At 55.4% G+C, this 12,495-nt stretch overlaps 1 protein-coding gene across 3 annotated transcripts in view; it reads left to right on the top strand.

Annotated features, from left to right (window-relative positions):
- PALD1 (phosphatase domain containing paladin 1) overlaps positions 1-12,495 on the top strand; it is a 76,231-nt gene that overhangs the window by 25,602 nt on the left and 38,134 nt on the right. For all 3 annotated transcript variants that reach the window (XM_045439505.1, XM_045439504.1, XM_045439503.1), the window contains exon 2: positions 11,824-12,037. In XM_045439505.1, coding sequence (XP_045295461.1) covers positions 11,853-12,037 — 185 coding nt within the window. In that variant the 5' untranslated portion in view covers positions 11,824-11,852. The remainder of the gene's footprint in view (positions 1-11,823; positions 12,038-12,495) is intronic.

Consider the following 12,495-nt stretch of genomic DNA (forward strand, 5'->3'; position numbering starts at 1 on the left):
CAGGGGCCCTCCCATCCAGATAATACCTTCTTATTTTCCGGGAGATCTGCTCCTCAGTAAGGCCCCGAGAGGGACACAGAGAGACTCCACGTGGGAGACACTTGCATTGTCTTTCTGCCTTTTTGGAGCAGTGGAGGCCAAGCGTCTGTGTAGAGCGTGGAACAAACAGTTAGTTGCTTAGAACTTTCTAAATCTCTGCAGCTGACTCGGGGAAGGTTGCTGCACCACACCGTGTAGCCATCGGCGGTGCCCTAATTGTCTCCTCAGCTGCCCCGCGGGCCTCGGTGGCCAGAGCTGGTATCTTCTATATCCCTTGAACCCCCATACCCCAGCATGGGTTGGGCTCACAGGCTCCCGGCGTCGCTCTGCCTGACTCTTCCCAGCAGGGAAACTTGACGTTCTCCTGCAAAAGGGGAAAGAAGTAAGTTCTGTCTTGTTGCCATGTGGCACGTGGTCATTGAGGGTCAAACCTAAAAATAATGGAGTGCATTAGTTAGGATTAGATTTGGCTGCGAGTAATAGGAAAAGCCAAATGACCGTAGTTTACACAAGATGGAAGTTTATTTCTAAGTCCTGTCCAAACCCAGAGCTTTGCGGCCCACGCCTGGGGTGGTGGTTCCACTCCATGGATTCCTTGGGGGACCTTGACCTCCGCCATTCCGAGGCGGGGGCTTCATGTGCTCGTGGTTCCAAGATGGCTGCGAAACATCAGTCATCACATCTGTGTTCCAGACAGCGGGATGGAGGAAGGGGGGGAAGGGGGCTCAGAGGCAAGGTTCTGGAACTTGCCATGGGACACTGCCCCTTATGTTCCATTAGCTAGGACTAGTCACGGGTAGCTGCAGGGGAGGCAGGGAGTGTCCCCCTGCCCCTCGTCTGGTTTGTTTCATACACACGGTGGGGAGGGAGGGAGTGGAGGCATTGTGAGCATTTTGGTCAAACTTGAGGACGTTCACAGGCTGAGAAGCTGGTCTGGCACTTCAGGGACTGATGGTCTCTCCCAGGGAGATTTTCCCAGGGGGGAGTCCGTCCTGTCTTGGGACCAGAAAGCCACATGCCCCAGGGCCAGCAAGAGGGGGCAGAGAAGCCCTCTAGAGGTTAGGAGGCAGCCTGGTGGCAGTGGTCAGAGCAAGGGAGGTGGGCCAGGCTCTCCTGAGGGGGTCAGGATCTGCCCAGGAAGTGTGGCCTGTGTCTGGGCTGCTGGGGCCTGAGCCAGAGGACAGACTCCCTCACTGGAGGTGGCTCGGAGGCCAGGGGACTCACAGACCTGGGGAAAATACAGAAGGGCTTCAGGTGCTGTGACACAGGGGGACAGGACATTGCCCCAGGGAGCCCTCTTCCACCCCCTCGAGGACAGGAGGGCCCCAGGACTGCCTTCCTGCCATGACACCCTGTGCTGGCACATTGCTGACATTTGCTACATTTGCTCATGTGCATTCTCGTTCTCTCTCTCTCTCTCTCTCTACCATCCAAGAGTGACAGACATCAAGGTGCTTCCCCTCTAGACGCTTCTGCCTGGGTCTCCTAGGAACACAGTATCCACAGTATGATTGACTTCTTCATTCAACATACTATCCATATTCAGATTTTCCCCATTCTGGCCCCCAGAATGTTCCTTATAGCCTTTCCTCCCCTCCCCAGTCCGAGCCCCCACAGAGACAGAGCTTTCTGTCAGGCAGAGCTGACCCGCATGGGGAGCTTCAGAAGTGGGGGGGCTCCCCAGGCCTGGAGGCAGGCAAGTAGGGGTGCCGGAAAGGACCCTTTTCCTTCCTGAGGGTCCCACATTTCAGAAGCCTCAGGGGCCATGCTGGAGCATGTGGTGACAAGTGTGAAGGTCTTTGCTGGCTGCAGGGCAGGCAGGAGCCCCTCCTCTGCCTTCCACCTGTCAGGAGCCGACAGCTTCTCCCCCTCACAGAGGGCAGGGCTTCCCCCGCCCCACCTGCGGCCTCTCCCAGCTTTGGCACCCCATCTGCAGTGGGACCTGTGGCCCTTGCTGGCCCCCACTTGCCACAGCTTCTCAGCTGGCTGCCCAGTCCCTCTGCCCACGCTGTCCACTCCCGGCTCCAAGCCCACCCCAGCGTGCCGTCTCCGGGTGTGACAGAGGTGACCTCTCCCTTCCAGAACTTGGGCCCTCAGAGGCTCCCTGCTGTTTGCAGGCGGAAGCCCAGAACTCAGGGCCCACCCCACGGGGGCAGTCCACCCGCTGAACATTCCTCCACTCTCTGCTTTTAACTTTTAGATCTTGTTTTCCGTTTAGAAAAAAATAAAAGCAGTTCAAAAGCATACAGTTTAGCAGATAAAGGTCTCCTGTGATCCCGGACCACTGGTGGCTTTATTTTATGTTTTGCTCTCCTAGTTTTCTTTTTCTTTTTTTTTTTTTTTCAACGTTTATTTATTTTTGGGACAGAGAGAGACAGAGCATGAACGGGGGAGGGGCAGAGAGAGAGGGAGACACAGAATCGGAAACAGGCTCCAGGCTCTGAGCCATCAGCCCAGAGCCTGATGCGGGGCTCGAACTCACGGACCGCGAGATCGTGACCTGGCTGAAGTCGGACGCTTAACCGACTGCGCCACCCAGGCGCCCCTTGCTCTCCTAGTTTTCAAGGGGAGGCTGAGGGAAGGAGGCTGTGGAGGGATGGGTTTGGGCGGCCCTCGGAGACGTGAATTGAGGGGCTGGGCCTTGCAGCAGAAGCCAGGCGACTCTGCCTCTACTAAGCAGTGGAGCCTCGGGAAATTCCTGTTGGTGGCCCTGCTTAGCTGCCTTTTCTGTAAAGTGGGGACACCTGGGTGGCTCAGCCAGTTAAGCGTCCGACTTTTGATTTGAGCTCAGGTCACGATCTCAACGGTTCATGAGCTCAAGCCCCGCGTCGGGCTCTGTGCTGACAGCGTGGAGCCTGCTCGGGATTCTCTCTCTCCCTCTCTCTTTGTCCCTCCCCTGCTCTCTCTCTCTCTCTCTCTCAAAATAAATAAATAGACTTAGAAAAATAAAGCAGGGGTCATAAACCCTGTGTTGCTTCTTTTGAGGTTGTTGACATTAGCGAAGATAGAAAAACCACAGAGACACGAAAAATCCCACCAGGCTGTACGAGGTGGAATAATTTTCACGGGAACATAGATGGTAATAGGCAGAGGGCAGTGGGGTGGGGTGGGGGACAAAGACACAGCCGAGGAGCATGGTGGGGGGAAAGGGGACGCCCTAGGTGAGGAGCTGTGACCTTTGTCCAACTTTGAAACTATTACAAATAACTATACTTAAAAAAAAAAAAGTTCCCAAAGTAATCATGCTCATTGTAGGAAATTGAGAACTGAGGGATAAACAAGAGGAAAATGAATACCTCCCTGAGTGCCCCCAGTGAGGAATATGCACCATGATGTCTAAGTAAACACCCTTCCTGTCATCTGTGCCCTCTTGTTGCTGAGTGCCACCCTTGTCCCCATCAACGCCGGGCCAGGCAGGGCGGGGAATAAAATAGAGCTGACATGTTCTGTGATCCTGTGTGCAGCTCCTCCCTTGGGCCAGGCAGCTGACGGAGCCAGGAAGGACACCGGATGGCCCCTGCCGGGAACAGCATGCAGTGGAGGGGAATGGAGTGTTCTGTCTCGTGATGCTCATAGTGGGCTCTGGGTGTTGAGAGGCGGAGGTGGGTGTGTAGTCAGGGGGGGCTTCCTGGAGGAGCTGGGCTTTAACATCTAGGGTTGTGTGGAATGTGGGAGGGTGGGGGGGGGTGAGGAGGGCCGTCCAGGTGAGAGGAGGATTGAGTGGGAGCGGCTTCTCTCTACACCCTCTTGTGGAGGACTGTGACCTGCTTCTTGGTGCCGGGTGCCCACTGCCCTGTGAGGCCTGGAAGCTGCAGGTGCCTTAGGCTGGCCATATGTTCATCTCATAAATACTTCCTAAGCATCTGTCGGGCCCCAGGCGCCGTCCTGGTGCTGGGGCCACGATGTGGATGAGTCAGGCACTGACCCTGCTCGTCGAGGGAGGCTGAGGTGACACCCATAACCCCGTCAATGAGGCAGTTAGGAAATAAAAGGGGCTCGTGGATGGACAGAGGTTGTGCGGGCTGGGGTGGGCAGACAACATCACCAGGGGCTCGGAGAGGCCTCCCTGAGGAGGGACATCTGAGCCAAGACCTCAGGAAGGGGCAGCCATGTGAACAAGCTGAAGAATGTTCCAAACAGAGGGGTGGTAGGTGTGCAGCCTTCATGAGGAGGAGTGGGCCTGGGGCGGTGGAAGAAGGAGGGGGTGTGGCCAGTGGTTGGAGCACAGAGGTGGGGACACAGGGTGAGTGAGGTCAGAGGGTGGGGCCTCCTCACCAGGGGATGGGTCCGGATGTTGCAGTGTGCCTGGAGGAGATAACATGACCTGATTTAGGTTGTTTTTTTTTTTTTTTTATGTTTATTTATTTTTGAGAGAGAGAGAGAGAGCACGCCAGTGCGCATGAGCCAGGGAGGGGCGGAGAGAGAATCCCAAGCAGGCTTCATGCTGTCAGCACAGAGCCTGATGCAGGGTTCGCTCTCACAAACCATGAGATCATGACCTGAGCCGAAATCAAGAGTTGGGCGCTGAACCAACTGAGCCCCCCAGGTGCCCTGATCCTTCTGGCTGCCGCATGGAGAATGGATTGTGGGGGCACAGGGAAGGGGACACCGGCTGGGGGCTGCTCTGCTTGGCCCGCTGAGGAGCTGGCGGCCTGGACCTGGTGACGGCAGAGGTTGGAGGAAGCTGGAGGAGGGCCAAACCATTCTTCTATGGGGAGAGTTCCAGAGTGGGCAGAGGACTTGCCCGAGGCCACAGAGCAGGGCTGTCCTGATTCTTGATTACAGCCGGAGGACGCCTCCATAAGTGGCCCACCAGACAGAGGGAAATGGGGAGTTATGACTGTGCTAACTGTGCGTTACCAGGGAGGACACCCCAGCCCCGCTGGAGGACTGCTGAGCCCACGTATTCCTCCAGACCCTTCCTTTTATAGGCTGTGTCTGGGTGAGGCCCCGTCAGGGAGGTTCAGGTCCAGCGGTGGCAGGGACGGGAGGTGGAGAAGGGGGAGAGAGAAGTGCCTTGAGGATGGGGCCCCCAGGGGACCCCCCGCTGCATGTCTGGCTGGCTGGGTGTTGCTTTCTGCATACTTGCCAATTTCATCCTCCTACAACCCAACCCGGGAGGCACAGGAAGTGTCCTCCTGTCCCTAGTTAATAACAGGGGAAACTGACACGCAGAGAAGTGAAGCCACGCCCCCAGAGGCGCTAAGGAGTGGTGGAGATGGGAACCAGCCAGTTTTGGGCCCGTGCTTCACAGAGTCAGAGCCACTGTGTCCCCAGCGGGGTGCCAGGCCATTGGAGAGTCACTTACAGCTTCCGTGAGCCTCCACTCTTCTCTCTGTAAGTGGGAACGCTGACACTGACTTCCCAGGCGTCCTTGTGCCTGTAGTAGAATTATTTTTACCTGCAGCAGGTGCGGGGCTCGACTCTGACGACCCCGAGCTGGCTGAGGGGTGCCCTCCGGCCCGCAGAGCACTGAGACCCAGCAGCACGGTCCAGTAGAAACGTAACATGGGCCACCGGCGTCATTCTCAAGAGTTACGTTAAGAATGTGAAAAGAAGCAGGGGCGCCTTGGGTGGCTCAGTCGGTGAAGTGGCCGACTCTTGATTTCAGCTCAGGTCATGATCTTAGGTCGTGAGTTCAAGCTCCACGTTGGGCTCAGCGCTGGACATGGAGCCTACTGGAAAAAAAAAAAAAAAAAGAATGTGAAAAGAAATAGATGGACTTAATTAAAAAAATTTTTTTAACGTTTTTATTTATTTTTGAGACAGAGAGAGACAGAGCATGAACAGGGGAGGGTCAGAGAGAGGGAGACACAGAATCCGAAACGGGCTCCAGGCTCTGAGCTGTCAGCACAGAGCCCGACGCGGGGCTCGAACTCACGGACCGCGAGATTATGACCCGAGCCGAAGTTGGCCGCTTAACCGACTGAGCCACCCAGGTGCCCCTTCATGTTTGTCATTCTAATGTATTTCCCCGATGATGAACGATGCTGGGTGTATATTTCTAGCCTTATTTGGCATCCGTATGTACCTTCAAATCTGTTGCCAATTTTTTTAAAAAAATTCTTTAATGTTTTTATTTATTCTTGAGAGAGAGAGAGAAAGAGAGAGAGGGAGACACAGAATCCAAAGCAGACTCGATGCTCTGAGCTGTCAGCAACAGAGCCCGACGTGGGGCTTGAACTCACGGACCGCGAGATCATGACCTGAGCCGAAGTCGGACGCTTAACCGACTGAGCCACCCAGGCGCCCTGCCAATTTTTTTTTTTTAAGATTTTATTTTTCTGGGTGCCCAACTGGCTTAGTAGAGCATGTGACTCTTGATCTCAGGGTTGTGAGTTCAAGCCCCACATTGGGCATGGAGCCTACTTAAAAAAAAAAATGTTTTATTTTTAAGTAGTCTCTACAGCCAATGTGGGGTTTGAACGTACAACCTGGAGATCAAGAGACACATGCTCCACCGACCGAGCTAATCAGGTGCCCCATCTTTTGCCCATTTTTAATTGGATTTCTTGTGAATTTGGTACCAAGTTGTAAGAGTTAGCCCCTCTTTTTTGGGAGGGAACTCAGGGTTAAATGAGATATTCTATGTCAAGTGCTTTGCTCCAGGAGATCGACCCCTTGGCCCTCTTGGGGCCTCCTCTCTACAGTCAGGGTCACTAGAGGCTAGCTCAGGGGTCTGTTTAGAGCTGCCCCCCCCCCCAAGGCAGGCGCAGGCATCACACACTCCTGACCACACACCCTGATTTGACTAGCATAATTACACGTTTGTACACTGTCTACTCAACGTTATCTCCCTATGCTCACAGCGGTCTTCCCCTTTGCCTCAGTCTAGAGTCAGTGTGGCCCAGTCAGGGAGCCCTGGAGTGGGGAGGCAGGAGCTCTGGGTTTTAATTCTGTCCTCGTGAGTTGGAGGACATCACTTTCCCGCTCTGGGTCTCCATTTCCTCGTGAGTAGACAGAGAGGGTTGGACTTGTTGACCTCCAGGGGTGGAGCCGGCTCTGAATCTGCTTTTAGGGGCCCGTGGTGACAGTCACTTGTGTTGGCTCCTGTAGGCACATCTTTTCCTAAAGCGGGACTTGAGATTTTGCAAGGGGGTCTGAGGTCCATCCCGGTGGGCAGGGAGGGCAGGAGAAAGGACGGGGCCAGGTGGTGGCTGGGGTCCGTAGCTCACATGCCGCTTTCCGCTTCGGTCCCAGGAGCCAAACTGTGCTTTGGAAAAACCCGCGGGGTTTGCCAAGCCTGAAGGTCACGGCTGCTGCACCAGGATGGGGCAAAAAAGGGGGGGCTTGTGAGCTTTGGATTAGAGATGGGGAAACTGAGACCAGAATAGTGGCGATCCAGTTCTACCAAAAACTGGGTGAAAAGAAACAGACTTGGACTCACGGGGTGTTTCAGGCTGTGGCCTTGGGAATCCGCTCTTGAACCTCTCGCCTGTCCTTCCTACTCCAGGATCCAGAGTGGTCATCTGCAGCACCCCCTTGGCTTGAATACCACCATTGACGAGAAGCTCATCACTCCGCAGGCTGGGCACTTATGCTGTAGCATCAGGCGGGTAGTTGACGAGCCAGAGCTCATATTCCAGCTCCTAAAGTTGAATTCTTCCTGGGGAAACAAGGTCACCTCTCTGCCAAGGGTTCCGGACATTGTTTCTTTTTTCTCGAGAATGACTGGGTGTGGAGGCCAGAGGGTGCATGTCTGTGTGGGGGACTTTCTCAAACGCCGTGATAGCTGTAGCCCAGATGTTTCTGTGGCTTCTTTAGCTGGCGGCTGAGGGCTTCTGTGGGGGCAGTGGGTCCCAGAGTCCTCACTCCCTCCGTGGGAAACCATGCATCCCTCCACCTCTCTGGGTAGGCTGTATCTGGGGTGCTCTGGCAGAGCATGGAGTGGATGAGTGGGGGTCGTACAGATCCAGGGGGGAGGGAGGGGGCAGTGTGGGCAAGCTCCTGCTCTCAGGGTGAGCTGTGAAGAGGCAGGGAGGCAAAGCAATGAGGAGCCCTTCCCAACGCCACCGCTCACCAAGGGTCAGCCGTCCTCCTTTGAAAATGGACAGTGAGGCTGGACCTTACAGGGTTGTTGGGTGGTTGGTGCTTCGTAGATGCTTCGACATGTTAACAAACAGGAGTAAAGGAGAAGGTAAAAGAGTTCCTGGGTTTGGTGGGAAATACTCTTCCCTCAAATTACAGTTTTCTTCCTTTCTTTCCCTTTCTTCCTCCCTCCCCCTTCCTTCCTTCCTTCCTTCCTTCCTTCCTTCCTTCCTTCCTCCCTCCCTCCCTCCCTCCTTCCCTCCCTTCCTCCCTCCCTCTTTCTTTCTTTCTTTCTTTCTTTCTTTCTTTCTTTCTTTCTTTCTTTCTTTCATTCCTTCTTTCTCCAAGAATCCCTAGCAATCTGGCAAAAACTCACGGACCCCCTTTTCAGACTGTTTTCAAGTGCACAAAATCTATGGGATGACAGAGGGAAGTAAGTTGCATTCAGAGAGCTATCAAAATACAAAAAAACAAATCGGTGACGTAATAATACAGGTTGTTCGTTATTATTGTATTAACTAGATCACCTACTAGGTACATTAAGGTTAAATTTTATTTATTTACTTTTTTAGAGAGAGAGTGAGAAAGCACCAGAGGGGCAAAGGCAGAGGGAGAGAGAGAATCTCTGAGCGTGGAACCTGACACAGGGCTCGATCCCACGACCCTGGGATCATGACCTGAGCTGAAACCAAGAGTCGGACGCTTAACCGACTGAGCCACTCAGGTGCCCCACTGATGTGTCTTTTTTTTTTTTTTTTTTTAATTTTTTTTTCAACGTTTATTTATTTTTGGGACAGAGAGAGACAGAGCATGAACGGGGGAGGGGCAGAGAGAGAGGGAGACACAGAATCGGAAACAGGCTCCAGGCTCTGAGCCGTCAGCCCAGAGCCTGACGCGGGGCTCGAACTCCCGGACCGCGAGATCGTGACCTGGCTGAAGTCGGACGCTTAACCGACTGCGCCACCCAGGCGCCCCATGATGTGTCTTTAAAAAATAAAATTTGGGGGCACCTGGGTGGCCGTGTGATGCAGCCTGCCTGTGAGCTCTTTGGCTCCCGTGTCCCGGGCTCTGCAGCACGGTGGGGACGGCCTTCACGTCGACCGAAGGAAGTGCTGGGCTAGTGGAATTCTTAAGAAACCATCCAGGCTCATGGACCACTTCTTTCAGTTTCCTTCACACACCCCGCCTTCCCCATTCTCCCCCCAAGCAGAGGTTTGAGCACCCGGGACCCCAGCAACTCACCCTCCCCCTGTGCTCACCGCCACAGTAGGCGTGGGACCACCGGGACTGCCTGTCTGGAAGAGCCTTTGGGGCCATCCCATCCCTCACTGTCATTTTACAGATGGGGACGTGGGGAAGTTGCCCGGGGCCCCTCCGCACGTGGCCAGTAGGATGAGGCCCCTGTGCTAGCTAGCAAGCCGCACTCCAGGCAGGGTGGGGAGGTTTCAGGGGAAGAGTGTAGAGCGGGAAGCCTGGGGATCCCGGGGCTTCACCCTCCTCTAGACTGTTTGGAAGCAGGTCAACTTTCAAAGGATATTGTCCTTCCTCCACCTCGGACCCTACAGCTGTGCACATAGGTCCTTCTAGGGCCCCAGCTGGGGCCTGGCATCGTCCATGGAGCCCGTGAAAAACAGGGGTGGCTGGGGCTGGAGCCGTGGGAGTGGCGCAGGGTAGGAGGGGTGGGGCCACAGCTCAGCACGAAGGGAGCCGGGCCTGGCCGTGGCCGGGCAGCCGTGATCAGCTGCGGCCTCCTGTAGGCCCTTCCCGTGTCCCCTCGCCCGTGCCCTCGTTTGGGACAGCTGCCCATGTTGTTGTTGGAGGAGGCTGTTCCTATCTGTGCCTCCTTGGCCCAGACTGCCCGGCGGGGTCTGGGGAACTTGGGTGAGCTGTGTTGGGGGCCTGCCACAGCAGGTGAAGTGGAGAGAAGTTTCTGGCTCTGGGGCCCACTCGTGCAATCTGAGCAGCCTGTGTTTCTGTTTAGGAACAGAGGCTCATCCCCTCCATTTTTGACAGGGGGGAGGGCGAGAGAGGGGGGGCAGGGAAGGAGACAGAGACAGGGAGGGAGGGAAAAATTGGACCCTGTATGATGGGACTCTCATAAACACAAGGTGTGCGTGTTAACAAGGCTGTCACATGGCTGCTGGGAGTTTTCAAGGATGACAAGGCTGGGCCGGAGGGAGAGAAGCAACTCTTTCCCGACAGGAGAGGGACAGGGACAGGGACAGGTGGTGGTTTGGGAGGGATGGAGGAGGGGTGGATGAGTCTAGTCATTCTGTCTAGGTGGCTCTGGGGAGGGGCAGCCTGAGTACTCCCCCAGGGCCGGGGGGAGAGAAGGCACAGTGAGTTCAGCCTCCAGACTGACCCTCTGACCCCTGACTCCGCCATCCCCTTCCTGAGGTGCTACTCCCGGTTTTGAGACGGCGGGCAGGGGGGGTTGCACCCTCCTGTCCTGATCCTAGACCATCAGGTCCATCAGAGCCAAGGGCTGCTGGACCCTCGGAGCTCTGCGAGCCTGTCTCCCACGCCTTCCCTTCGGGCCACGTCGAATTCCCGGCCCCTTGCCTGTTCAGCAGCACTGTGGCTCTCCGACCGGGGCCAGGCCCTCTCACGCCCTCTAGCAGCCCCTCACTGGTCCCCAGCCGCTTCCCCAGCCATTCTCTCACTTGTGTTAAATGGGCCTTAACTTTATTACCCAGTGTTCGGAGGAGAAAAAAAACAAAAGAAGACACGAATTAGCCATAATTGCATCACTTGGTGATAACTCCAAATAACATCTTGATGGGTATCTCCCAGATTCTTCTGCTGATACGCTTTCATGAATTAAAATGGGATGGCAGCCAGTCCTTGCCTTGCAGTCCTGTTTCCTCGATGTCTTTCCAAAGCCATCATGATGATGTTTTTAGTGGCCATTTAGCCTTCCGCCTTAGAGATGTCCCGTACTTTACCCAACAAAGCCCCTGTTGTTGGCTGGAGGTTGTTTCCTGTGTCTTTTGCCATCGTAACCAACACTTCTGGGAGCGACCCATCTTCGAAGCCTGGTTTTTGCATACATCCTTCAGTATTTCTCTGGGAGAGAGCCCCACCAGGGGAATCACTGCATCTAGCAGGTGTCCAGCCTGCCTCATGCAGGGCCGAAGCCTTGGCCGTTGATGGTGGTATTGATGACCGTGATGTCAAGTTCAAGGGCCTGGTGCTCTCACTAAACCCTTGATCTGCTGAAAGCTCATGTTGTCCGGATGTCCCCAGCCTCATTCTGTGATATTCATGCCTAGAGTGTCCTCCTGAACCCTGTTCCCATCCACACCCTTCAAATCCAAGCCTGACTTCCCTCTGTACCTGCTGCCCCCCCTCCCCCCCCCCCCCACTCGCCCACCAGTCTTCCCACTTCCCCGTGTCTGGAGGGCCTGGCCCAGTCACTCAGAGCCCTAGGTCCTGACCTGGTGTGGAGGGTTATCCCCTTCCTAACAGTCATGTTTTTGCCAGAGGAGTGTAACTGTAAGGGGTCAGGGGCCGTGTGTTTATCTTTTTATGTCCGTCACCCTCCCAAAGCAGCAGCAGAGGGCCAGGCACATAGTAGGCACTCGGCAAACGCGTGGAAGGCAGCACACCTGCCCTCCGTCTCCAGCTACAGGGAGAGCTGGCCCTCGCTGGGTCTCAGACTTGGCATCTACGCAGGGGAGGTACAGGTGGGCCAGGTCCCCTCCTGCTGTGGATTTCCCCACCCCTTCCTCCACCACGTGCCCTCTCATCCCACAGGTGTTGGGGCCTGAGGCTGCCAGCAGACTATGGGTACAACGGCCAGCACAGCCCAGCAGACGGTTTCGGCGGGTGCCCCCCTCGAGGGCCTCCAGGGCGGTGGCCCGATGGACGGTCAGCACTCACCCAGTGTCCACTCCTTCCAGACCACAGGCTTGCACAACAGCAAAGCCAAGTCCATCATCCCCAACAAAGTGGCCCCCGTCGTGATCACGTGAGTGGCGGTGGGGGAGAGTGGCCGTGTCCCCAGAAGACATGCCTGGAGGGGTGGTGGCATGTAACACCTAGTCTACAAACTGCCCTCACAGATGAAGACACTGAGACCCAGAGAGGTTGCGCAGTCGGTCTGGAGTCCCACGGCAAGCGAGTGGCTGGGCGGGTCTCTTAGCTCGTGTTACTTCTCCTGTCCACAGGGCTTAGAAGCATGGCGAGGGAGGAATGGCTGTGGGGGTGGGGTGGGGACACCCTTTTGAAAATAATTTGTGGCTGAACATTTTCAAAGGGAGTTTATGTACTTAGACGCATAGAATTTAGACTTTTATTTTTCCGCAGCTCGTAATTACGGTTCAAAACTGAGGTTAATACCAGGTGGTTAAAGGGCTATGGCTTGAAAGGCTGGGAGCTGTTGGTCAACTCTCTTAAGTAGGTCCTTCAGGCACAGTCCCGGAAGAG

Source organism: Leopardus geoffroyi, chromosome D2 (genome assembly GCF_018350155.1).
Source record: "Leopardus geoffroyi isolate Oge1 chromosome D2, O.geoffroyi_Oge1_pat1.0, whole genome shotgun sequence".
In the NCBI taxonomy this organism is placed as follows: domain Eukaryota; kingdom Metazoa; phylum Chordata; class Mammalia; order Carnivora; family Felidae; genus Leopardus; species Leopardus geoffroyi.